A 27,772-nucleotide genomic window follows, 5' to 3' on the forward strand; every position below is an offset into this window, starting at 1 on the left:
TTACTATCTCTCTGATACCAGTGCAATTTAGTAAAACAGAAGTACTAAAGGAGATGGATGGAAGTAGAAAAGCAACAGACTGCCTGTGAAATGTAAATATAAGGCAATATAGTCATAACATTTCTACAGACATACAATAAATATATGTAGATTAGATCTAATGAGATATTGTTCAGCGTGAGCGCACCTATTTATTCAAGCGGGACTGGATTGAAATTTTATTGGGGTATTTATGTTTTAAGATTTTAAATGGTTTTAAAATTTCGGCCACATTATAATATTTCTTTTTAACCTCTTTTTAATGTTTATATATTGAATTTTTACTTGGCTGTACACCGCCCTGAGTCCTCCGGGAGAAGGGTGGTATAAAAATCGAAATAAATAAATAAATGTCCAGGATTTGTTATAAGATGAAATCAGACTGCTTAGAAACTGGCCATAACACCAGTGAACATTTAATTGACTGGAAAATTATCAAGAAAGTTCATTTATAGTTAGAGCAGATGTTTTCCTAAAATGATCAATAATGGAGTCAAGTAGGCTGGAAAAGATATTATGTCTTGCTTAAAGTCTCTTCAAATAAAGCACTACCCAACTGACAAAGATAAAATGAGCAGAAACTCTAAGAAGACATCTGCTGGTTAACTGTACAGTTAATTTTGAAGAACAGATTGCTAACTTTAAAAAATCCTGGCTGATAGAACTAGTGGCAGACTAGCAGGGAGAAATAGATTATATGTAACTACAGCTCATTTCCAACAAATCAAGGTGAAAAGAATTCTGGTTTCTGGTTTCCATGTTCATTTAGCTTATTCCTCAGCAGTAATAGTTAAATTGAAGTCATGTTTTTGATAGCAGTATACCAGTGTTCCAGATATTACAGACTAGCACTATTAGGGAACAGCTGTTTCCTGGAGATGTAAGATTATTAGAATAGCCCTCCTGAATCATAGAAAGCCTATATTAATCCACCATTTTGTTTCTTTCATTGGCCAGCTAAATGCTTTTACTCTGCTCACAAGCAGGATGTATAGTGTACCTCCACTTGCTATAGTTGTTCTACAACTGGTATTTGACAGCATTTTGCTCCCAAGTCACAAAATTATATTTTGGTCCTCCTTGTATTTATTCAGTCCAGGTTAGTGCCCATTTTCATATTTTATAATAATGAGTTTCATGGAAAAAATTGTTCATTTTATTATTCTAAATCTACCATTCAGCTTCACTGGATGATTCTTGGTCCTTGGGTTTTGGGGCAGGGAAAAAAACTTGCATCTGCCCAATTTCTTCATGATACACATTATTATTATTTTATAAATAATTTTTATTTCCATTTTTCAACATCATATTTATGTACAAACTATTATCTATCATTAATCATTAATTTTTTTTTATTACTGATTCAGGCCTGCCCGATTGCCATTTCCTTTCTTCACAACCTCCCTCTCTACCCTCTACTACTTTCACATCCTTCATCTCCTTCACTTTACTACTTCCTCTCCTCCTTCTCCACTCCTCCCTTCTTCCACCCTATCTAACCTTCTTATTCCCCTCCTCCTTCTCTACTCTTTCCTACCTACTTTTTTCCCTCCTTCTACTCCTCTCTCCTTTTCTTTCTGAAATGGCAGTCGAGCATCCCCAATATATTCCCTGTTTTGGGGCAGGGAAAAAAACTTGCATCTGCCCAATTTCTTCGTGATACACATTATTGTGTACACCTTCATTATGTTCTCTGTGTTGATTGTTTTTCCCAGGCTGAAAATTCTTATATTTTGCAGTGTTTTCTTGCATAGAAGGTGCTCAAGTTCCTTATCATTTTGGCTGTGTTCTTTTGTATTTTTCCCAACTTTGGTGTATATTTTTTCAAATAGCAAATACAACTATACACAATATTCAGATATGGAAGCATTTTTATTTATATAAAAGCCTTACAGTATTAGCATTTTAATGAACTTTTGTATATATATCTGCTTGGCATCTTTATTGAATTATTTTCTGTGAGTCAAAGATATCTTTAATTAGTTATAATCCTTATACAATGATGTGTGTGTATGTGTGTAAAATTAGGATTTTCCTCCAATGTGCATCACTTTAAAATTACATTCAACCTCATTTTCTATTTCTTTGGCTATTTTTCCAGTTAATAGGGATTCTTCTGTAGTTTTCATCACCTTGAATAATTTATAGGATTTGAAAACTTTGTCAGTTTAGTAGAAAGGTTGGTAATCTGTGGTTTGTGGGCCAAACGTGGCCCACCACCCAAATTCATCCAGGCAATAGAAATATATCCACCTGGTCGGTGAGAGAGAGGGACATAGCAGCCATTTGTTTTGCTGCTCAAAAGTGCTCACTGCACCCTCGGATTGCCATTTTTTGTGACAGGTCTACTAGCTGCCTTGGTGGGATGGAGCAACAAATCCCATGCTTGGAGCTGGCAAGACCCAATCTTGAAGTAGAGAAGGAAAAGAATGTAGCAGCATGGCATGGCAAGTAGTTTTGTGAGCTTGCTCTGAATCAAGATCATGAAAGAACAAGTTTAGAACCACTAGTCTCAGTGCAAAACCTTGAAGAGCTCTATTCCTCCCTTCCTTTGAGAAGAGTTCAAACTGCTCATTTAATCCTACTATTTGCTTTCTGTTTTTTAAATACTTAACAGTAACAGTCCATAAAAGGAAGGATCTCTTATTCCATAACTGTCAAGTATACTCAGGAAGCTTTGATTCAGATGGAATTGAATCAGTGTTATTTTTTAAATAACACTGTTATTTTTTAATATCCAAATATACAAATGTTTTTAGAAGATTGGTGAGAATCCATTGTGATTTTTTTTCTTTTTAGTGAGGCCTGTTCTGTGTACCTCATTATTTTTTCTTTGATTACCATTTCTGCTTGGAACAGATGTTAAGCTGACTAACCTATAATTTCTTGGATCTCCCCTGTGTGGTTTGTTAGGAGAAAACGGGATGCCTTATAAAACATTTTAATTTATCTATTAATCATTAACATTACTCTGAAGTACATTTTGCATCAGTCTTTTACAGGTTTTTTTCCCTTAAGGCAGCCACAACTTTTGCAGCCAGGCAAATGCTGATGAGAGAATACTTCACAATTTTCCCTGTGACTGTCTGAAGGCAAGGAAGCATTAACCAATAAAATTAAAATAATTTATTTAAAATTCAGAACATACACTCAGCACAAGTGTTTATCTTAGCTTTGATCTGTAAGCATAAAAATGTATAACAGATTGTTTCGTAAAACAAATTTGGAACTTCATATTAAGGTTCTAGTTTGAGCAATTAATCAGTGTTGAATTGATTCTGTCTAAGAAATTTAGAAATATTTGAAAGATAAGGTTAATTCTGGATTTTTTTTCTTCCCTTTTGTGCTTCTGAGACATTGTCACAGCTTTCTGAGCTGTGGACAATTTAAATTTACTTCTGCAAGATCTGGAAGACATGTTACCAAGCATGTTATTAAATAACTCCCACTAGTTCAACTTTCTTAAAGATTATAGGAATTGTAATTGACTTTTGAGAAGTTTAGGTTGCAAAAGATAATTCTACAGAAACAAAACTATATAAATGTTTATAATCTTAAAATGTTTTATTATTTTATTAAAATGTAGTATTGCACAACTACTCTCCAAAGAAGGATAAATGGGACAGGACGTAGTGCTAATATGATTTCTGTGGTTATTAAACAAAATGTATGTGCCCATTGTATGTTATATAGATAGGTTGCAAATTGTGTGAATTTGAATAATGCAACACTCAATTTAAAAAAGAAAAGGCTTATTACATGGGAGGAAAAATTTCTTATAATTGAATGAGATGAACATGATGATAGCAATGCTAAAATAAGAGGAGTTGTTGGAATGCCTGAATCTACAGTAGATTTTTGTTTTGCTTTTTATACTGCTTTGTGACTTTATTAATCATAAATTTAATTTAAAATATTATTTTTATTCTTTAGTGTAATATTTCATTAATATACATATAAAATCATGTTTAATTCTTTTTCATTGTCTATTTCTATCAAGCTGGAACCAATTCTTTATTTTCTATATAACTTTGAACAGTATGAATTTGGATTATGTTACCTTTTTGTGGAATTCATTCTGCACTGATCAAGTTGACCTACTTGTACCTGTATTGTGGCTGCTTCTGTCATCGTTTCAGTAACGTGGTTTCTCCCATACTAGCAATGCTCCAGTTTTTACCAGTATGGTTAAGTGTTGTGACTTGAACAAGGAATTATAACAATTCAGTGTTTCATTCAAGTCAAAATATTCTCTTTTGGTCTACTCTAGTCTAGTCCACACCAAAATATTCTTCCAATAATCTGGTTTATCCATGTAGTTTTTTGTAACTTATGGATGGGCAGCAGTGTTCTTTTTAGATAGTGTGGCTTTTTCTTTGCAGCCCTGCCATGCACACCATGCTATTCTTTTGATGGTGGTCTTATGAATTGACATTCACCAATGTAAGACATACCTTTATTTCCTTTGACATTACCCTGGAGTTCTTTGAGAACTCCTGAAATAATATACATCTTGCTCTAGGTGTGAAATTAGTTAATTGACTATTCCTGGGAGGTTCGGTGGTGTTGAATTGCCTTTGGTTGCACACAATCTGCTTGACAGTGGACTCAAGGAGTCTAAGGCTCTTTGAAAATAGTTTTGTAAATTTTTCCGACCTGGTAAACATGAAACTGTTGTTCTGAAGATCCTCGGAAATAATATTTGTTTGAGCCATGATACCCTTTCACATGTCTGCGTGTGAAGATCAGACTTTGATAGTACATACCCAGGATTCTGGTTTTTTAAATTAAAAAAAACATTGCCGCATAGAGATATGTAGCTTTGGATCATTTTCCTAAAAATTGAACAAGTGTAATGTTTTTGACTGTTTAATTCGTCTTTCTTTTTCTACCTTTGGTGCTAATGTGTGGAGAGATCAGGTTTTAGGTCATATTTATGTAGAAATAATGAAAATTCCAAAAAGTATCCACAAATTTTTAAGCACAACTATATATATATGGTTGACTATATTTGAATAAGAAAAAGATAAAAACTAGTTTTGTTCTTTACATATTTTCCACCTTAAATTTAATATAAATAAATAATCCTAAACTCATTAATAATTTGTTTTTCCCCCATAGCTGTTTCTACTTTTAGAGAGATTAAAGTCAAGTGTTCATATCATTGAGATTTCACCAGATTGTGGGGACATTGTGATAGTTACAGCTTCACAGACTAGTCGTAAGTCTCCCTTATTCAGCACCGTTGTAATTTTGAACAATCATTGAATGAATGGTCATAACTCAAGGCTTGCCTATATCAAATCACTTGAGCTTCACTAACGTTTTGCTCTCCATATCTTGGCAAATATCCACATCTTCAGCACTTTCTGGAAGGCTAGCAGGGTGAGGACCAAATGTAATTTCAGTGAGGTGTTCCAAAAATGCAGCTACCACAACTCAAAAGATGGCAAAATGTCATTCTTCAATTGATAAGATCCAAAATATGCCTCACCTTCTGAAACAAATAGGATGGATAGAGGTGGTTCTTCAAATATCCCAACCTGATGTCATGAAGGCCCTTGTAGGTGACAACCAGCACTTTGATTTACATTTGGAACCCTATTGGAAATCAGTGAAGCTTGTTTACCAAAAATGTAACATGAATGAATTGAGAAATACCCATAATTGTCCAGACTGCTGCATTCTGGATCAGTTTCAGCTTTTGAATGTTCTTCAGTGGCAGCCTCATGTATAGCACATTGCAGTAGTCCATTGAAGAGTTAACCAAAGATGAATGGTCATATGCAGTGCCTTATGTTCTAGGAAAGGGTGTACTTTCCCAGAACACAAAATGGTGTTGGATGAATGGTGAACAAAAATGTAACTGTTCAAAAGTCCCCCAGCCACAGCTTTCACCTACTGTTCAAACAGGAACTATGAGTCTAGCAGGAGCCCCCAGGTGGGTTATTCTAGGCTCTAGCTCTATGGACTGAGTTGAATTTTCTGAGGTTCCACCTCTCTGGTGACATCCCTCAGTTTTTTCAACTCAGTCTCAGCTATGGATGCATGTTGCCTTGCTCCATAGAGCTTGCCTTTTTTCCCTGGCTTATTTTACCAAAATTTTCTTTTTTCTTTCTTTCTTTACTTGGACTGCTGACTCCTAAGATTGCTTTGCAGCTGTGGGGGTTCTCTTGGCTCCGGATTTGAGACTGGGGGGTGGTTCACATCGGTGCCTCCCACCCCTGCAATTAGGAGGATAGAACTTTGGGGGTGCTGCTGAGAGGGGCTTGTTCCCCACCTCAAGCAATCGCTCCCTGCTGTTAGAGTTGAACTGGAAGCCGTCAGGACCGCGCCAGCCTCTTGCAGCCTTGGTGCACTCCTTTTCGCTCCATTTGGGGCTGCTTCAGCGCATGCCATTTTGGCAGCCAATTTTCCTGCCTCGGCGCCTGTCAGCTGTGCAGTAGAGGTAATCCCTCACTACTAACCGCAGCCAGAGTGAGCTCAGCCATGCCAGCCTTGCTAGCCTGACGGGGGCTTTTGTATTTCTTGGAGCCTGGTGCGTGGAGTAGCATGGAAGTGCCTGGGACCATGCCAGCCTCCCTTAGCCTGGCACAGTGCCCAGATTGTTGATGCTGTGTTGGAGAGGCCCTTTTTGACCGTGTTCCTCTCCAGGACCTTTTATCCGGGTAAGTTTGTTCCCCTGGCATTGTGGCGCTCGAATTGCATTACGCACAACTCTACATGCCACAGAGGGGAGCTCAGGACTCAAGCCTGCTTGGTGCAACTGGGCCTGCAATTATGGCCTGTTCCTATGCTAGACTAGCTCGGGTGGCCATTTTGTATTTTTGGGTGGCCATTTTTTGGACTCTTCTTCTTTGATCGACAGGATTCAGGCCAGTGTTTTCCAGTTGGGCCCCTATTAGGCTTGCTTAGTGGCCTTTTTGTCATTGTGGGCAGTGCTACCTACCCATCCCGGCTGCGCCCATTCCCAGGAGTCCAGGACTCCAGGCCTCAGTCTATTCTGGCCAGCTCCCTTGTGGCCTGTTGCATTAGCCAGCTATCTGTAGCAATGGAGGACAGTCGGGAGTGCTCCAATGTTTCAGATGGGGGCACTTGGTCCCCTCAGCCTGACAGGATGGGAAGGGTGCCTACTAGGCCAACAGCTGCCAGCCTGGCAGCGGCTGCCGAAATAAAGGCTAAGGCCAGGGTGCATAGAGGGTCCTCTAAAGCAGAGGAATGGACAGCGCAAAAGCGACAAAAGGCCTTAGACAAACAATTTGCTAAAGCATCTGCAGGCACCATTCCACAAGGCCATCATAGTAGCACAAGGGCTGAGTGCCATGCAGTGAGCCACTCCCTGATATCGCATTGCAGCAAGCGACACAGGGAGTTTCCTGGCCGGGACCTGCCTCAGCCTGGTCACCTGACACTAATTGAACTACTTGAGTGGCCAGGCCCCTTGGGGGCCCGTGTAAAGCTCCTGAGGTGACATTTACCCCCACTGTGGCGGAGCTCTGTCGGGGTGGTGGTTGCAGGAGCAACATGTCCCTCCATTTATACAACAATGGATTGATTTTGCAGTCAGGGGAAGGATTGCTGAAGGACTTCGCCAATGTCAGCATTTCATTGATCCTGGTTTCCCTCTCGACACAGAGGTGGACCCATGGGGACCACCTGATGAGGAGGCGAGTTATTATAGGACTGCTTCACCTGTACATTCGGGCCAGGATTTGTATTCCCCATCGGAGGGGTTACGGGGTGAGGGAGACTATTCTGATTTTGAGCAGGACTCCCTGGACAGACCTCACTTTTGGGGTCTTTTCAATCCGACACTCCTCAAGCCCCTGCTCACTAAGACGAGGGCTACTTCCCATTTGCGAAGTAACTCTAATGTACCAGAGCTCCTGTGGAGCTTAGGGAACAGGAAGATTTCCTGTTCACCAAACGGGCCATTGAGCCTGATACAATCCCTATCCCCAAAATGTTATTTATTTATTTTATTTATTTATTATTTATTTATTATTTAGATTTTTATACCGCCCTTCTCCCGAAGGACTCAGGGCGGTGTACAGCCAGATTAAAACAGAAGAATATACAGATTAAAACCATAGTTAAAATAACATATTCTATAAATGGCCGAAAATTAAAACCGTCAAATTTGACCCATAAATAAAATACACCAGTTAAAATTATTAAAATTTAAAAAATTAAAAAATTTAGAATATTAAAATTAAGCCAGTCCCGCTTGAATAAACAAGTACATTTTCAATTCACGGCGAAAGGTCCGAATGTCAGGTAGTTGACGCAAACCAGGGGGAAGTTCGTTCCAGAGGGTAGGTGCTCCATCAGAGAAGGCCCTTCCCCTGGGGGCCGCCAACCGACATTGCTTGGCGGACGGCACCCTGAGAAGACCCTCTCTGTGTGAGCGTACGGGTCGGTGGGAGGCATAAGGTAACAGCAGGCGGTCCCGTAAGTACCCGGGCCCTAAGCCATGGAGCGCTTTAAAGGTGGTAACCAACAAAATGTTCCTGGAGGTGATCCCGTAGACAGTGGATATCTCCAGCCACAGCATCGAGGTCCGCCACGCAGGAGGCTCCGCTTTTTGGGGTGGACACGGATCTTCTTAATATCATTCAGGTCCCCAAGGTGGATAGCCCGGTGGCAGCTTTAACCTCGCCCTCCATTCTTCCGCCTGATGCAGAGGATGCCTTAAAAGCAGAGTAACGCAGGGAGGAGTCAGCCCTCCTCCGGGCTCACTTGGCAGATTCTTGGACTATACGGGTCAACCATGGCGTTGTTCTTCACCAGAGTGTCGGTCCGCTGGTTACGGCAGCTGCAGTCACGTTTGGCATCAGAGGACATGTGGGCCCATCATTTCCAAGATCCTGGCTGCGGCTGAATATACTATGAACGCTACTTTGGCTTCCGCCAAATTTTTTGCAAGGGCCATGGCATCGGTGGTCATTGCTCAGTGTATGTTCCGGCTACGTCACTGGCACATGGACACTAAGAAAAAATGGAAACTTGCCTCTGAACCCTTTGAGGAGGGAGTACCCATTTGGCCAGTCTCTGGACCCTTTACTGGTTGAGACCAGGGACAAGAGGAAAGTGCTTCCTTCCCAGGGCAGATGGGCCAATTTCCACCTGGTGCCATATTTTAGACGGCCCTCCTTTCGTCAGGAGGCAGCTGGGGCAAGCTTCCCCCGACAATAGCGACCCTTCCAGTCCTGCTCAGGGTACCAAGCAGATTGACCTGCCTTTGGGGGCAGGGGTAGACTGCCACAATCTGGAAGATCCTTCAGGGGCAATGGTGGCAGGGGTGCATGACGCACCAAGTGACATCAGGCCACAGGTTCCCATAGGGGGCAGACTAGGCCTGTTTGTGGACTGCTGGGATGAGATAACTACGGACATCTGGGTCAGGGAGATGATAAGAGCAGGGCTCTCCCTCAAATTTCTTTCCCCTCCTCCGAGGCTTTTCCTCCGCTGTCCAATTTCAGGAGACCCGGTAAAGCGGGGACACATGGAAGTGGCTATTCAGCATTTGCTGGTTATGCAGACCATTCAGCTGGTTCCGCTGGAACAGTGGGGCTGAGGGTTCTATTCGAACTTGTTCACCATCCCAAAGGCCTTGTGTGGGCGGGGGTGGAGGGCAATTCTGAAGGGACTCAACAATTATATTGTGTACAGGAGGTTCAAGATGCACTCCTTGCATTCCACCTTAGCAGGGATCAGGGAGGGGGACTTCTTAGCCTCCATAGATCTAGCAGAGGCATACCTTTCAGTATGTAGCTCTGCCATTCTGCCTGGCCTCGGCCCTCCGAACATTTACCAAGCTCCCGGCAGTGCTGGCAGCATACACCAGGACAATCCGTATCAGAATCCAATGTTACTTGGACAATTTACTCATCCAGGCATCCTCCAAGCGGCTGGCGGAACAGGACCTTGTCACGACAATCAATGACCTGTGGGACCACGGGTTTTCCATGAATTTGGAGAAATGCCACCTCTTGCCTTCAACAAGGCTAGTTCATCTGGGTGCCCTGATAGACACACAGGCGGGATAGATTTTTCTGTCACAGGAGCGTCAGGAGAACATCCAGGATTTGATTCAACTCATCCGTCAAGAGCAGATGGTCCCAGTGACCCAGTTGTCCCACCTTCTGGGAAAACTGATTTCATGCCTGGCCATAGTCCTGTGGGCAAGGTTCCATGCCCGACAACTTCAGTGGTTCCTGCTCCCCTTCCAGAGGGTGGGCACTAGCTCCTCAATGACTAGAGTCAGAGTGCCAACAAGGATGCTATGCTCGCTGCACTGGTAGGTCTCGGGGGCCATCAGGAAGGGCTGTTTTTTTCAGGTAGCCTTGCAGGCTGACAGTAACATCAGATACCAGCCTTTTCATCTGGGGAGGCCACTGCGGGTGTAAGGTTGCCCAGGGATGGTGTCACAACTGGAGCTCAACCAAAGGATCAACTGATTGGAGCTGAGGGCAGCCTGTCTGGTCTTATTGACATTTTAGCCACTGGTGGAGAGGCACCATTTTCTCCTTCTCACAGACAATATTGCGATGAAGGCCCACATCAACCAGCAAGAGGGGTTGAGGTCCCTCATGAACGAGGCAGACTTTGTGCCGGTGGGTGAAGGCCCATCTTTTATCCCTGACAGCAGATCACATTGCCGGGAGGGCCAATGTCCAAGCCAACTGACAGAGTCGAGCCACTGTGGATCCATCAAAGTGGCGGCTCCATCCCAGCCTGTTTGTAGAACTCACAGAACAGTTTGGCCAACCGGTGGTCAATTTCTTTGTGTCTCCAATGAACGCTCACCTTCCTTGCTTCCTTTCCCGGTTACCTGCCCTGAGGGTGGAGGGGGTGGGAGCTCTAAAGAGCCCTTGACCCAGAGGACTCTTACATGCCTTCCCACTCCTACCCGTGATCCCAGCTGTCATCAGGAAGGTGTTGGAGAAAGCAGACGTGCTGTTAGTGACTCCCCATTGGCCAAGGAGGCCGTGGTTTGCCAACCTGGTTAGCCTGTCTATCGCCAGGCCCTGGAAGATTCCCCTGGACAGAATTGCCCTCAACCAAGGGCCTGTATTACATCCTGAGCCCCAGAGGCTCCAGTTGGCCATTTGGCAGTTGAGCGGAGGCTCCTAAAACGGGAGAAATTCTCTACGGGGGTCATCCGGAAAATTAGGCCTGGCGACCTTCAACCACGCACATTTAAAATGCCACCTGGACTACTTTTTCTGCTTGGTGTGCCATGAGACATTTGGACCCTACTTCAGCCTCAGTGGCAGAGGTGTTGGAGTTTTTACAAGAGGGCCTGGAACGGGGGCTTTCCCCTATACTTTGCATAGGCAGGTTGCTGCCCTGGGTTCTGTCTTGTCCTTTGGGGACTGGGGCTCCCTCGCTCACCATCCACGGGTGTGAGCCTTTCTGTGGGAGCTTCTAATCTGCGACCCTGTATGTTCCACTGTTATCCAACTTGGGACCTGACCAAAGTTTTACAGGCACTTACCAAAGCACCTATTCTGTTTCCCTCCCCCAATACTCCCAACAAAGAGTCAGTCAAAGGCCTTCTTTTCTAATTTATTTACATAGATAAATGTTCTGGCCACGTCTACCTACGGGCCTGCCAAGTCTCTGGAGATAACTAGGAAATTATAGATAAGGCCAGAGTTACTCACGAATATATTCTTCCCTCCATTTATACAGTTTGCCCGCACAAATTCACTGCTTTGTCCAAGACAAAAAGCCAGGAAGTTTCATCTCCTGCCTTTATAGCCTCTGTAGATGTCACTGCATGACTCATCATTCTTTGGCTTTGTCCCAATGCTTCCTCTGCTGCGCACGCCGGTCACGTCTGCTCAGTCTTGCATCACGCCAAAATTGTTTTTGGGGCGTTGCCAAATCAGAAGAAGGCCGGGAAAATCAGGCCTTGCCGGCCCCTCCTCCTCTCTTTGGGTGGGTGCCAGGGAGGGAGAGGGCACAGGAGAAGCAGGCCTTGCCAGGTCTTCTCCCTCACTTTCTGAATCATCCGAGTCCAGGAGTCCGAGTCCAGGAACCTGGGTCACAACAGCACCTTTTGAACCTTTGAACCTTTGAGGGAGGACAGGCTTCGTCTCCTGTCATGTAAGGTTGGCGGCATTATCAGTGAGGAAGGACTTATGTATCTTTCATGCAAACCGGGTGGTCCTGCAGCTGCACCCTGCCTTTCTTCCAAAGGTTAACTCCTTGTTTCACTGAGCACAAGAGTTGGTCCTGCCTGATTTCTGTCCAACGCCTTGGCACATCTTGGAGCAGACCTGGCATATGCTGGATGTTAGGAGGGCCCTCCGTATTTACATCTTGAGGACTGCTTCCTTCAGGAAGATTGAATCCCTGCTGGTCTCCTTTCAGCCATCAACTCTGGGACACAGGGTGACCCCTTCCACGGTAGGGCATTGGCTTTGGGCGTGTATAGCCCGTGCCTATGAGCTTCAAGCTCTTCTGGTGCCTCGGGATAACAGCACATTCTACCTGCAGTGCAGCAACGGAGAGAGAGACATACACAGAAAGAGATAGAGAGGGGACAGAGAGAGAGATATACAGCAGGGGAGAGAGAGACAGAGAGGGGGAACACACACAAAGAGGGGAGACACACACACACAGAGATACAGAGAGAGGGGAACATAGAGAGGGAGAGACAGATACAAAGAGGGGGGAGAGACAGACAGACATACAGAGGGGGGGAGAGAGAAAGACAGAAATATAGAGAGGGGGAGAGAGAGACACAGAGAGATACGGTGGGGAGGGGGTGGAGATAGAGAGTGGGAAAGAGAGAAAGAGAGAAATACACACAGAGGGGGGAGCCAGTGATAAATAAATATCCAGGCAACACCGGGTTATCAGCTAGTATGTCTGTCTGTCTGTCTGTATTGTTTTCAGTAATTGTGCAGTACTGCAAATAGAGATATCCTTTGACATATTTTGCAAAAAAAAAACACCCCACATTTCCCTGAATTTGTTTTTGTTTCAAGTGTGTGAAAGGTAAACTTTTGCAGCCAATAATACATTCTATATGTGTTGGATTTTATGGAATCACTTACATTCATAGTTTATAGAAAGAAAGAGAAATGTGATTCTACATTTAAATTAGCTACATTATATTGAAGACCATGATTTCAAGCTATATACCTCTTGGATCAGTGGGTTTTTCTTTTTTAAGTACTTCTAGGAAAAGATTGGGAATTTCCATTTTTGTATCTGAACTCAATAAATTACAGCTTCTGAACTCAAGAAATTACAGCTTCTTCAAAATAAGATTTTGGCTTATGCTGAATCTTTTTTTAATGGTAGTTCAAAACTCAAAATATGGGTAACAGTATTGTACAAAACTTCAAATTCAGTAAAGATGCTTCAGATAATACATGACTGTAAATTTAAGCATCTGTCCTCAACTTTTTCAAGAATCTGTACTACATCCTAAGAATGAGCACTTTCTCTCTAGTGCTGCCATAAAGTTCCAAGAAAACACACAGATGTTGTAATAAACTGCAGACCAGTTTTTTGGAACTGAATCTGAATCACTGCATAATCTAGTAGTAACGTTTACTTTGGAATCATTATTTTGCTGCTACAGTGCATTGCATTTAATATTATATTATAAAGCTCAGTCATACTGAAAGGCTTTTAAAAATTTGCATTGTACAAGAAAATTAGGGGGAACACAGAAAGTTGCGTATTCACAGTCATGAGAGATCACTCTTAATAGCTTCCTTGCTCTTTTCAAGTGAAATTGTGCTCCTTAATAGCTTTCTTGCTCTTTTCAAGTGAAATTGTGCTCCTTTACTTCTGTAAATACAACTTAACTGTTATGCAGTGTCTTGTCTTGGCATCTCATAAATTATGGAAGCTAATTCCCATTAGGTGCTATTTTCTACCAATTTTTTATTGGCTGTGAAATATATATGAATACACACACACACACACACACACACACACACACACACACACACACACGAAGGAAACATCAAAAGTTGTATGTTGTGCTAGTTTAAGGCGGTAACTGATTTTGTGAATGCCTGATAGTATTAAAGCAGCTTTTCTCAATTGATCTTCTATGAAATTCTAGGTTCTTGAGAGAAATCACAAGGGGTTCTGTGAGAAATTGTGATTTTTAAAAAATTGCTAGCACTCCTATGTGATGGAAATTTTACACACTATGACTCAGCAGTTGACCTATTGCTTTGTGTTATTGTGTCGTTGTAACATGTGAATTGTGCAGGTTAAAGTGAATTGTAATGTGAAATTTTCATGTTTGTTGTTATGATGCAGAGATTTTTGAGGCCTGAAAATTAAGGGAAAAAATTGAGAAATGGTATATTAAAGCATAAATGTGTTGTAGCCAGCTCTTCTTAAGAAATATAATATATATTTATAAACATATTGTTTATTTGAGTGAGACTTTAGTACATTTTAATTTATTTCTCTTTTATTTTCATTTATTAGAGTATAGTATTAAGTTTTTTTCACTCTTTTTTGCATGTGCTTTTTTGGAGGGAGAGTATGGAAATGAGACAAAAATCTTTTTCTTTTTTTCAAACTGTTATTTTATAATAATTGTTGTGCACTATTTCAAACCAACCAATTTTAAATGTTTCTAACTATTAGACTAATTACTTTTTAAAATTTAACTTAACTGCCCCTCTCTGGTATGTAGCATAAAGCTATAGTATATCAGCCATTCTTTTAATTGGGTAGAGGGTTTCCATTATTCTCAAGATCCTTGCCTGGAAATTATTCTCCCCGCAAAGTTTTTGTTTGAAAGGAAGAGGAGAAATTTGTGTAGGCTTATTCATTCTAGCACATTAGTTTCTGATTATATAAATTCATAGATTCCAGAAAGTAATAGTTCATATATAGCTGAAGTTCCATTACTATTACTTCCATTATATGATAAACATATATACTGCAATACAGTATATATGTTTATCATTTTTTAAACATCTATTTTGTTAAGAAAGCCTCAAATTTTAACATTTGAGAAAGAATTGTTGAAGATATTTTTTCTTTAGATACATTTTAACATTTATTTATAATTATGCTCTCATCAAAATTGCTTTCTTACTAAATTCAATTTTGTAAATTTTTAGACCCAGCTTTGGATAAATGTCTAGTATTAGAATAATTACGATGTATCTTAGTTTTTCTGCATCTCCTTTGGGGAAAAATCTTGCTGAGATGTAAGCATCTTTTCCAAGAAAACCTTATTAAACAGATAATTGTTGAATAGAAGTTGTCTAATGGATATATTGCAACCATATTTCAGCTGTACAGTTGATTACAAAATTCCTGCACAATAATTTGCAAATAATTATTGGATTTATTTATTTAAAGTATTTCTATATGCCCAGATTAAAAACAGTCCTGGTGGTTTATGGAAAGTCAAGATAAAATCAACATAATATACTTCCAGCTATAGGAAGAGATAAATGCCCACATAATCAGCTGCCAGTATTTAATCCCAGAATACTTTCATAAATAAAACAGTCTTGAATATCTTGTCAAAAGCTAATAGGGAAATAGCCAGATTAATCTCTCACTTAAAGTGTTTTATAATATGGGGACAATAACAGAAAAAGGCTGCTTAAGGAATAGGGTCCCCTTGCATTTATGTAGAAGTGGGAACCTAAACATTGTCTGCCTGCAAACATATATAGACCCAGGCAAGTTCTACCTAGAGCAAGATATCTTAAAGCCAAACTATGAATGTATGCTATACATATCCAACTACTTATACAGTTGCCTATTGACTGTTTGGTCTGTGTTTTGATATTTTGTGATCAATAGCTAATTATTATTTTTTTCTTTACTAGGTTTAAAATAGCACTATGGCTCATTCAAAGACAAGAGCCAATGATGGAAAAATTACATACCCTCCAGGAGTTAAAGAAATATCTGACAAAATTTCAAAAGAAGAGATGGTACGAAGATTAAAAGTGAGTAGGTAGTTTATTATATATTGTGAAATTTATTTGGACAGCCCAAAATTGGATGCATGTGAAATTGTTTATCTTCAAAGAAAAAGGCTAATCATGTAAATAATAGTAAGTTGTTGAAGTTTTTCTGATGAGTTAGCAGAACTAATTCAATGAAACAAAATTCTTTATGAGCATCTCTTTAGCTGCTTGTTAAACTGAATTGTGATGATCATTTTTCTGCCTAAAATAAGCAGAGCATGCCTTTTGTCTCCGAAAACTTTTAAACTGCCTCATGCTCTCTATCTTAATGTTTATGTTTATTCAATATTTCTAAGTAAACATGTTTGATTCCTTGAGCATTTTTAATTAGATAAGAGGAGAAATCTATTTTTCCTCTTATATTTTTTGTGGTAGTAGTATAGCAGTAAGATGATACTATAGAGATCATTAAAGTAAGGTTACTTAAATGGGCGTTGGCTTACCTGATACGCCCCTTCTAGGAGAGGTGGAAACGGCGGTCAGATTGGGGAAAATCCTCTGGCTTGCCGTAGGACCGAGTCTGCAGTAATTTTAATAAGCTCCGCCTCCCATAGCCTCTTCCAGCTTTTCGGCGAGGAGTTGACTGCAGACTGGCGTGTCGTGCTGAAATGAGAAAGAATTAGTGTTCCCCCACCCCAACGGTCCCAATTCCCAGTCGGCCGATCATATAAGGGAGGGACTGACCGCCGTTTCCCCCTCTCCTAGAAGGGGCATATCAGGTAAGCCAACGCCCATTCTCCATGTCGGGGGAAACGGCGGTCAGATTGGGGACATACCCAAGCTAGAAGTCCATACGGGTGGGAGGAGGCCGACTGAATCATGTCGAATCCTCGTGAATTGCCTGAAGCACCCGTCGACCAAAAGTCGCGTCAGAAGATGCGTAGGAGTCAAGTCGATAATGATGGATGAAGGCCGTTGGATTGGACCAGGCCGCCGCTCGACAAATCTCGTCGAGGGAGGCTTGAGTAGCCCAAGCCGCCGAGGTAGAAGCGCTCCTGGTGGAATACGCAGAGATATTACGAGGAACCTGAGTAGCTTGTCCCTCATATGCCTTGATTATAGTCGCCCTGATCCATCTGGACAAAACCGATTTTGATACTCTCAATCCCATGGAGGATGGCTGAAACGACACGAAGAGTGATTCAGTCCTCCGAATTGATTAAGTACGACTGATGTAAATCTTCAAGGCACGGCGAACGTCAAGGGTATGCCAGATGAATTCTTGCGGCCGTTGAGGATTCGGGTAGAAGTTAGGTAGGACGAGCTCTTGTGACCGATGAAAAATCGTATTGACTTTGGTGAGGAAAGTCGGGTCCAATTGAAGGACCACCCTGTCCTTGTGAAAAACACACAAATCTTTCCGAATAGAAAGTGCCAAAAGTTCGGATACTCGGCGAGCTGAAGTGATGGCCACAAGGAATGAAACCTTGAACGATAAGAAACGAAGGGAAGCTTGTCTCAGTGGCTCGAAGGGACTCCTGGTCAAAGCGGAGAGAACCTTGTGTAAACTCCAGGAAGGGAACCTGTGAACCACAGGAGGTCTCAAGTTAGTGGCCCCCCGAAGGAAATCCCGTATGAGAGGTTCCCTGGATAAAGAATGAGGTGATCCACAGGTAAGTACCGAAGATATAGCTGCTAGTTGTCGCCTCAAGGTATTTGGTGATAGTCCAGCCTCGAAACCGTCATGGAGAAATTCCAGTACCTGAATAACAGATGCTGAAGTAGCCGACCTGGACCGTGCCTCACACCAGCTCACAAATGTCCGCCAGGTGGCTTGATAAATGCGAGACGTGGAATCGCGACGGGCAGCTTGAATGGTAGGAATAATTTTGGAAGGAACCTGAGCCTTCGTTAGGAGGATCCGCTCAACCTCCAGACGATTAGGCAAAGCCACTGAGGGTCCGGATGCAAAACGGGACCCTGATGAAGAGCCACTTTGCTGTCCGGGATCCTCCATGGGTCCTGCACTGACAGCGCCAGAAGATCGGCGAACCACGGCCTCCTGGGCCAATAAGGGGCGACGAGAATCAATTCGGATTTCTCTTCCAGGACCTTGCGAATTACCCTGGGAATCAGGGGTAGGGGAGGGAAGGCATAGAGAAGGCCCTGAGGCCAACGGCTGCGTAAAGCGTCCACCGCTTCTGCTCCCTGGGACGGGAACCGAGTAAAGTACCGCGGGAGCTGATGGTTGGAGGTTGAAGAAAATAGGTCTACTTGAGGGAGGCCAAATCGGCCCGACAGGTCGTTGAACAACGAAGGCGTCAGGGCCCATTCTGATTGATCGATGGTATTCCGACTCAGAGAATCGGCCATGATGTTGGTAACTCCCGAAATGTGTTCGGCTTTCAGCGAACAGAGATGAGCCTCCGCCCAAAGGCCTAGCCGGAAGGCCTCCTGAAGAAGAGAAGGAGAATGTGTCCCGCCCATACGGTTCACGTGGGCCTTCGCCATGGTGTTGTCCGTCAAAACTAAAATGTGTTGTCCGGTGATGAGCGTCGAGAATGCCTGGAGGGCTAAGAAAATAGCTCGGAGTTCCAGGAAATTGATGCTGTGACGTGCTTCTACTTCCGACCATTGACCCTGTGCTAGATGTGAATCCAAATGTGCGCCCCAGCCAAAGAGGCTGGCATCCGTGGTGATGGTTAGTCGGGGTGGTTCCCTGAAGTAGGTTCCCCGGAGAATGGCCGGTGAAGCCCACCATTCCAAAGAGTCCCGAACATCCTTGGGAAGGACCACTGTCCTGGAGGAAGAGCTGACGTGGTTTCGTTGGTGCGGAAGGAGCATCCACTGAAGGGGTCTGCTATGGAGACGAGACCACGGTATAATGTCGTAAGTGGAAACCATTTTCCCCAGGAGTTGAGATAACTATATTATGGGAATAGGACCTACCCACCAACAATGAGTTGCAAGGTTGGAAAGGCTGTTACGCCTGTCTTCCGAGAGGAAAACCATGGAATTATCCATGTCAATTACCGCCCCCAAATGAACAATGCGGGAGGATGGTGAAAGGTGGCTTTTGTTCCAATTGATAGAAAAACCATGATCTTGTAAGATCTGGATAGTAGTGGACACATCTCTCTCAGCTGATGATATTGAAGATGACATGATCAAGATATCATCAAGGTAGGCTTGAAGCTTAATAGGTGTGGAGCGAATGTGGGCTAAGAGAGCTGATAAGATTTTTGTGAACGCCCGAGGGGCCGAAGACAGCCCAAAGGGCAAGGCACTGTATTGGTAATGCTGTCCACGATAACAAAAACGAAGAAATTTACGGTGGGAAGGGAGGATGGGGATGTGGAGGTAAGCCTCCGTTAAATCAATAGAGGAGAGGAGGTCACCCGGACGGATACATTCCAGAATAGTCCGAAGTGAATGCATTTTGAATTTATGGTAAATGATGTAACGATTAAGGGACTTCAAATCAAGAATCGCCCTCCATCCCCCCGAAGACTTACTGACTACGAACAGACGAGAGTAAAATCCCTGACCTCTTTGATTTGAAGGCACAGGTTGAATAGCCCTTATAGAAACCAAATGATTGATGGCCTCAGAAACCAGAGACCTGGTGATAGGGTTGTGAGATACAGGGCAACGCAAGAAAGTGTTCGGGGGGAAGGATCGAAATTCAAGAGAGAGACCAAATTTTATGGAATTTCTGACCCATTTATCCGAGGTTGAGTTCTCCCATTGAGCCGAAAAAAACTTAAGGCGGGCGCCAATGGGGAAATCCGAAGAAAACTCATTTGGTGCGTCTGAATCCCCTCCCCCTTCCCCCTCGAAATGGCTTCCTGTAGAGTATCTAGACCCCTGTCTGACCTGACCATCTCGAGCCTGGGACCCTCCAGGTGGAAAGTAATGTTGAGATCGGGAGGGAAAACTTCCTGAATCGGATGAGCGAAATGACTGAGGCCGAAAATACGGCTGCTGACGAATTTTTCCTCTTCTAGATAACGATGGAAGTATCTTCCTTTTATCCTTGGTCTCCACCACGATAGGATCCAGGGTGGCCCCAAAGAGATTGGTCCCTGAGAAGGGGGAGGATGCCAGACGCCACTTGCTCCTGGTGTCAGCTTGCCAGTGTCTGAGCCAAAGAAGTCGGCGCGAGGAGACCGCAGACCCAATAGCTTTTGCCGAAAATTTAATAGCGTTGAGAGAGGCATCTGCCGAAAACTCTAAGGCGGCCACTATTTTATTTATATCTTGGTGAGATCTGAGGTCTGACGAAGGGATTCTGCTCTGAAGCTGTTTGATCCATAAGAGAGCAGATCTGCTGAAAAATGAGGATGCTGTGGAAGCTCTGACAGCCCAGGCCGAAGATTGGTGACAATTTACGATGGTATGGGCTGTGCGCTTCTCCTCCGGACGAAGGGATTCATCCGCCTGACCTGCTAGGTGGGAGGAGGTAGTCAGAGCCACCACGGGAGCATCCACTGAGGGTACTTGCAATAACTTGTCCAGTTCCTGAGCCACATTGTAAAACCTCTTGTCCATGGAACTTGGGTTGGATCCAGAACCTGGAGACTGTAACTGGTGCTCGACAACATCGAGAAAAAGCTTAGGCGCAGGGATGATCTCCGAAGCCACCGTGGGTTGCGCAAACAAATGACCCGAAGGGTCTTGCGAGGATTGGGCCGGAGGGACAGATGTTGAGACTCCTAGTCCAGTGGAGGTTTGTGCTTTGAAGAGTAATGACCGAAAAAGATGTGGTTTGAACAATCCCACGAAAGAAGGTTGATCTGGGGCTAAACCCTCATCGTCAGAGAGGGCCAGTTCCCCTTCTTCCTCATCAGAAAAAGATCCCTGACTAGTAGAATCCAGGGAATGCTCCTGGGCCTGATCTCTATTATTTGCCTCTGCAGGTGGATCTGACCTTAGAGATGGGTGTTTTCGGGAATGACAATCTGGTTGATTAATTGCAGAACCTTGATGAAGGCACTGAGCCATCCCCTGTCTGATAGCCTCTGAAATATACATGCCAAATGAATCTGGCAATTGTAGTATGGGTTGCTGTGCTAGTTAAGTGTTATTAGCCAGCGTAGGTTGAGCCAGCATTGGTAACATATTGGCAGAAGTGCTAATGTTAGTACCCTGCTGGGATGAGGAGGGAAGCGCTTGAAAAAGGGCTGCTGCTGTTGCTCCTGATTGGCCCTGGAAATTCTGAGGTAAAGGGACAGCAGGGGCTAGATGCCTAGAAAGCTGCTGATCAGAGCTAGGAGGCCCAGGAAATAAGGATGTCGCTTCAGACTGTGCCTGAAATAAGGTCCCCACTTCGGATGTGGCAGGGAAACCCATGGATCCCGTGTGGTCAGGGGACCAGGCCCCTGTATTTGAGAGAGAGGCAGGCATAGAAATAGATGCAGTGTTATCTAATGAAGCTCCTGTAGGAGCGACTGTCTCTGAATTTGGTCTCACTGACTTGACGGTTTTCTTTAAAGATTTAGTAATAACCTTCTCTAAAGCCTTGTGTCGGCATTCCTATACTCGGGAACCAGGCCTGAGAGGTTTGGCGCTTTTATTGGTGGTCAGCAAGGTAGTAGGGGAGACCTCTGAGGGACCCTCTCCTGGGTCGCTAAGATGGCGGCTTCGTCCCTTGTTTTTAGGGCCCTTATTAAGTGCTGCGCCATTTTCATCCGCCATTTTAGGCGTTCTCCCGCCAAAATTATCTGCCAACGTCTGAGGGGAAAAGTATCTTAAATGATCTACTCACGACCTTTATTAGTCCTCACAGCCCCTTCTGAGGTTCCTTGCTCGAAACACAGCTTCCTGGAACAGTTAATAGAAAAGATAGCGACCACAGCAGGATCGCTCGCCGCTTGGCTGCAAGCGCGAAGTCAATTGGTTCGGAGGCTGCTTCTGGTGCCGCAATCGGCCGCTTCTCCAATGCGGCTGCTCTTACCCCTCCCTCGCTGAAGCAATTCGACGAAAAGGCGAGAGAGAGAAGGGGCGTTCAAATCGCTTGCCAATAAGGCTGCTAATGCGATAGACACTTCGTCATGAGGGGCTCACACCCAGGCAAGCTGCATTGAGGGAGCAGCTGCCAGCTCGCTGATATCCAATACAGTGAGCCTTCTGGGAGCGCGTCGGGGCAAGCCCGTGATCGCTGACCCAGGAACTACCGGCTGGCTGATGAGATCGATAGAGCCGGCCCTTAGCTGAGTCTGGTTAAAAAGCTCGACTCGCTGGTAAGGAAGCAAGATTTTGCAGTTATATTAAGGGTAATTACAATTCTAGTTGGAAGGAGAAAACCACGACACTAATGATCCTGGCAAGGACCGAGTCGAAAAGCTGGAAGAGGCTATGGGAGGCGGAGCTTATTAAAATTACTGCAGACTCGGTCCTACGGCAAGCCAGAGGATTTTCCCCAATCTGACCGCCGTTTCTCCCGACATGGAGAATAAACACAAAATGTCATAGCTACAGTGGTTCTCTTATGAAAGAGAAGTCTTCTGTTGGAGAAGGGAAGGAATAGTATATTTTCCATCTCTCTGCTGGGTGTCTTTTTTTTGGAGGGGGGGCGGTTATGCAATTTTGACAATTATAAAATATAATTCTAGGTAAGAACCAGGAAAACATTGGAACAATAATTGCAGATAGTAGGAAAGTTATACAATTTAATGACATTTTATTTCTTGCACAATTGATAACTAAAATAATGGTTCGACATCAGGAAAAAAAGTAAAGTACTTACTTTACATTTTAAAGTAAAGCTGTTTAGCAATGAAACAGACTGTTTTAGGAAGTGTTTAAACCGAGGCTAAAGGGCCATTTATCAGGGATTTGTAGTAGTGGATTTCTGTATGGGGCAGTGTGTGTGTGGCTGTGATTTTTATACTGTTATGGAGTTTTTTTGATATAATAAAGCAGGCATTTTTGCTTAAAAAGAAGCCGTTTCAAGTTATTTATATCTAATATCTCCTATTTTGTTTTTTGAAACTGAATATTTGCATGAATGATGAGGCATTCAGTAATTATATTTTTAAATATATAATAATAACCATAATATTCTAAGGAAATAGATTTGTCAGTGATATTGTTAATTATCAGGGCCATATTGGATGACTATGGATAACACTGGATTTTAATGTAGTAAATATCTTTAGTACTATAAATAGATATTAGTCTAGGACTGGAAGGACACCTCCAGCCTCAGCCATTCAGAGTTATTGGTTGTTTGGAGGGGATAGTTACTGTTCTCAGTTCAACCCCTATTACAGAGCTATTATGGAGGCGCGGGGGGAACTGAAGGCAAGTATGCTATTTCTGCAATGCTGAAAGTGCTGTTTATTCCATGCCGAGTTTCTGGAAGAATAAAAATCTTAAATAAAAGTACCACTTTTCTCAAATTGAATGTGACAGTATTTTGGATTCTTCCTGCACCCTCCTGATTAAAAGAATCTCCAAATTTGACAAAGAAACAAACCAAAACATTAAAACCCTTTATTGAGTTTGTTTGACATAGAAATTTGGATTCTATCAAATTGGTTAATTTTTTAAAATTTGGATTGAAACTGAATCTCATTGCTGTCTTTCATAGTTGTAGCAAGATGACCAACCTGGAGTTTTTTTAATATGGTGGTTGCTGTCAGACTAAAGTGGAATCCATTAATACCTTTCATGCTATGCTAAGAAATATAATAAATATAAGTATTAAAAAGCAAATAATCTTCTGAAAACAAATCCTTATTAATGCATTTTAGTGTTTTTTTGTTACAATTTCAGTCTTTCAGTATGAGTTTATAGCGTCTTCAAAAATAACAAACATGATTTTTTTAGCACCAGTGCATTTTACCATTCACATTTATTTTAATCTTCAGGTGATAAATTATATTATTATTGCAGATGCGTATATCAGTTACCTCTTAATAGGGAAATATAAAGTGATATATAACTAAAAAGTATTGAAGGCATTTTTGATACTACAATTGATTAAAGATAAAAAGCAGATTTTCTGAATATGTGTGCATGCGCGCGCGCACACACACACACATTCACGTATTCTGATTAAAGAAGAATTCATGACTTTGAACTATGATGCTGGTGTAAACTATTGCATATACCATGGACAGTCAGAGTAACTAACAAAGAAGTGTTAAAAAGTATAAAACCAGATATATCACTAGAAACCAAAATCACAAGACTACGTCTGATTTACTTTGGCCATGTCATGCGTGCAAATTCATTGGAGAAGGCAATGGCGCTAGGAATTATTAGTGGAACAAGAAGAAGGGGCAAACAAAGAACACTCTGATAAAGATAACATGAAATCTGATACAAAGTGAACATCCAACAATTTGAAAGAAGCTGTGCTTGAGAGTAGAATGGAGAGTACTAGCCTATAAAGTCACCAAAAATCAGAAACAACTAAATGGTTAAAACAATAGCAGCAACATGTATGTATGTATATATTGCATGATAGTATATGAAATGTCTTGTTTATAATATATTGCTAACTTTTAAATATTATTTTTGCAGATGGTTGTAAAAACCTTTATGGATATGGACCAGGACTCTGAAGAGGAAAAAGAATTGTATCTAAATCTTGCTTTACATCTTGCTTCTGATTTTTTTCTTAAGCATCCTGACAAAGATGTGCGCTTGCTTGTTGCATGTTGTCTTGCTGATATTTTTAGAATATATGCTCCTGAAGCACCATATACTTCACCTGATAAACTTAAGGTAAAGTTGTGTGATTTACTTAACTTCTTGGAATCTGGGTGTGTAACAATGCTATTTTATATTTATTTCTAAACAATTAAAAGCAAATTGTCTAGTAGATCATAATTTTCATCATAATTTTCAAGTTTCATTGCATATGAAACTCTGTATTATGTGTTTTATGATGTGTATTTTCAGTTTGGTAGATTTTTGCATAGTATTTAGCATCTGATAATCATTATGAGGAATGTAACTGAGTCCTCATTGCTTTCTTTATTATCTGTTTTTATTTATGTGTCACTTACGGCAAAGTAGAGTGCCAAATTCCTAATATTAATTTTCAATAATGGGTGATCAAATCCTCCCTCAGCAGGGAAACTATAAAATTAAAAATGATTATCAGAGTTCTGTCTTTTTGAATTTTAATTTAAGTCAAATCTTTTATGATAGAATACAAATGGGAACATTATACATTTATGTTTAGTTAGGACTTAGCAGAAATTCCTTTTCTTCATGTATTTCAAAAGCAATAATTCCAAGATGATGAAGAACTGAATTCTATTATATTAATAATGAAAATTCTGTCCTTTGCGGAGCATGATCATTATTCACCTCAACCTTTCTTTGATATTTGTCTCTGTCTTAAAAAACTGTTTCCTATTTTTTGCTCCATTTATTTCCTTTAAATACTTTAAAGCTAGGTAACTATTAAGAAAATAGGTAATGTTTAATTAGATAATGTAAAATAATAAAGCATTTTTTAAAAGATGTTCTTAGGTAGTAAATTGGCAGATTCTATTTATATGTATCAAATATATAAGGTGAGCATTATTAATTGCAGAATGCAAGAATTCTCTTGAAATTTCTTTTATAACTTATTGCATTCACATCCTATCTATTTAGAAACAGTATGTACTTTTTAAAAATTGAAATACTACTTTTATCAAGTAATATAGAAAGCTTGCATTGCTTAATCTAATACTACTACTACTACTACTACTACTAATATAGAAAGCTTGCATTGCTTAATCAACTAATTAATAAATTAAATTTATTTGCAACTCTAGGTATAGTTTGTTTTAAAGACAAAAAATAAATTATATAGATGTATCTGTTTACACAATTTGGAAAACAAGGCAGATGGATTTAAGAAGATCCTTTAAAAATAATTGATGACTTCTCAATGGGGAGAGGAGGTCATAGGTACATTGACAAGATTTTTATGTTTTTTATGTTCCATTCCCTGTTAATAAAGAAGCCTTCCTTGGATCCAGCTATTTTAGGTAATTACCGTCCGATCTCCAACCTTCGCTTTATTGCGAAGGTTGTAGAGAGTGCCGTGGCACGGCAGCTACCCCACTACCTGGATGAAGCTGTCTATCTAGACCCGTTCCAGTCCGGCTTCCGACCCGGATACAGCACGGAGACAGCTTTGGTCGTGTTGGTGGATGATCTCTGGAGGGCCAGAGACAGGGGTTATTCCTCTGCCCTGGTCCTGTTAGATCTCTCAGCGGCTTTTGATACCATCGACCATGGTATCCTGCTGCACCGGTTGGGGGGGGGTTGGGAGTGGGAGGCACCGTTTATCGGTGGTTCTCCTCCTATCTCTCCGACCGGTCGCAGAGGGTGTTGACAGGGGGGCAGAGGTCGACCGCGAGGCACCTTACTTGTGGGGTGCCACAGGGGTCGATTCTCTCGCCCCTCCTGTTCAACATCTATATGAAGCCGTTGGGCGAGATCATCAGTGGCTTCGGGGTGAGATACCAGCTGTACGCTGATGATACTCAGCTGTACTTTTCCACCCCGGGCCACCCCAACGAAGCTGTCGAGGTGCTGTCCCGGTGTTTGGAGGCCGTACGGGTCTGGATGGGGAGAAACAGGCTCAAGCTCAATCCCTCCAAGACCGAGTGGCTGTGGATGCCGGCACCCCGATACAGTCAGCTGCAGCCGCAGCTGACTGTTGGGGGCGACTTATTGGCCCCAAAGGAGGGAGTGTGCAACTTGGGTGTTCTCTTGGATGCACGGCTGTCGCTTGAAGATCATTTGGCGGCCGTCTCCAGGAGAGCCTTTCACCAGGTTCGCCAGTTGCGCCCCTTCCTTGATCGGGATGCCCTATGCACAGTCACTCATGCTCTCGTTACCTCTCGCCTGGATTATTGCAATGCTCTCTACATGGGGCTCCCCTTGAGATGCACTCGGAGGCTTCAGTTGGTCCAGAATGCAGCTGCGCAGGTGATAGAGGGAGCTCCACGTAGCTCCCATGTAACACCTCTCCTGCGCAGACTGCACTGGCTACCTGTTGCCTTTCGGGTGCATTTCAAGGTTCTGGTTACCACCTTTAAAGCGCTCCATGGCTTGGGGCCTGGGTACTTACGGGACCGCCTGCTGTTACCTCATGCCTCCCACCGACCCGTACGCTCACACAGAGAGGGACTTCTCAGGGTGCCGTCCGCCAAACAATGTCGGCTGGCGGCCCCCAGGGGAAGATCCTTCTCTGTGGGGGCTCCTACTCTCTGGAATGAACTTCCCCCCGGTTTACGCCAAATATCTGACCTTCGGACCTTTCGCCGCGAACTGAAAACATATTTGTTTGTTCGCGCGGGGCTTTCTTAAATTGGGTAGATTTTAAATTTAATTGTTATTTAGTTTTAAATTGGGTTTTTTTTTAGATTATATATTTTAATTTATCGGCCTAACTGTATAATAAGTTTTTTAATTTATTTTTAATTGTATATTGTTTATTTTTATCTTGGCTGTACACCACCCTGAGTCCTTCGGGAGAAGGGCGGTCTAGAAATCTAATAAAATAATAATAATAATAATAATAATAATAATAATAATAATAATAATAATAATAATAATAATAATAATATGAATCAGCTGCTGTAGAATTTTGAAATTAAGGCACCAGGCACATGCAACACCAAAAGCTAAAAGTTCAGGCAAAAGTTAGTGCTGCCAAACTAATATTTAACATGATAGAAAACATAAACTGTATATGAAGTTAAGTATTTCAGTTGTATTCCAAATAAATTAAACTTACTCTCTGTTCTAGCCTTATTGTTCTCTCCTTCCTTTTGAAGGGCTGTTTTTGC

The 27,772-nt window shown here is 42.3% G+C and overlaps 1 protein-coding gene across 1 annotated transcript in view; it reads left to right on the forward strand.

The window, feature by feature from the left end:
- Positions 1 to 27,772, forward strand: part of PDS5B (PDS5 cohesin associated factor B) — a 91,591-nt gene that overhangs the window by 7,428 nt on the left and 56,391 nt on the right. Inside the window, exons 2-3 of the mRNA XM_058185226.1 lie at positions 15,879 to 16,001; positions 24,495 to 24,698. Coding sequence (XP_058041209.1) covers positions 15,894 to 16,001; positions 24,495 to 24,698 — 312 coding nt within the window. The 5' untranslated portion in view covers positions 15,879 to 15,893. The remainder of the gene's footprint in view (positions 1 to 15,878; positions 16,002 to 24,494; positions 24,699 to 27,772) is intronic.

The sequence above is a fragment of the Ahaetulla prasina genome, chromosome 5, assembly GCF_028640845.1.
Source record: "Ahaetulla prasina isolate Xishuangbanna chromosome 5, ASM2864084v1, whole genome shotgun sequence".
NCBI lineage: Eukaryota > Metazoa > Chordata > Lepidosauria > Squamata > Colubridae > Ahaetulla > Ahaetulla prasina.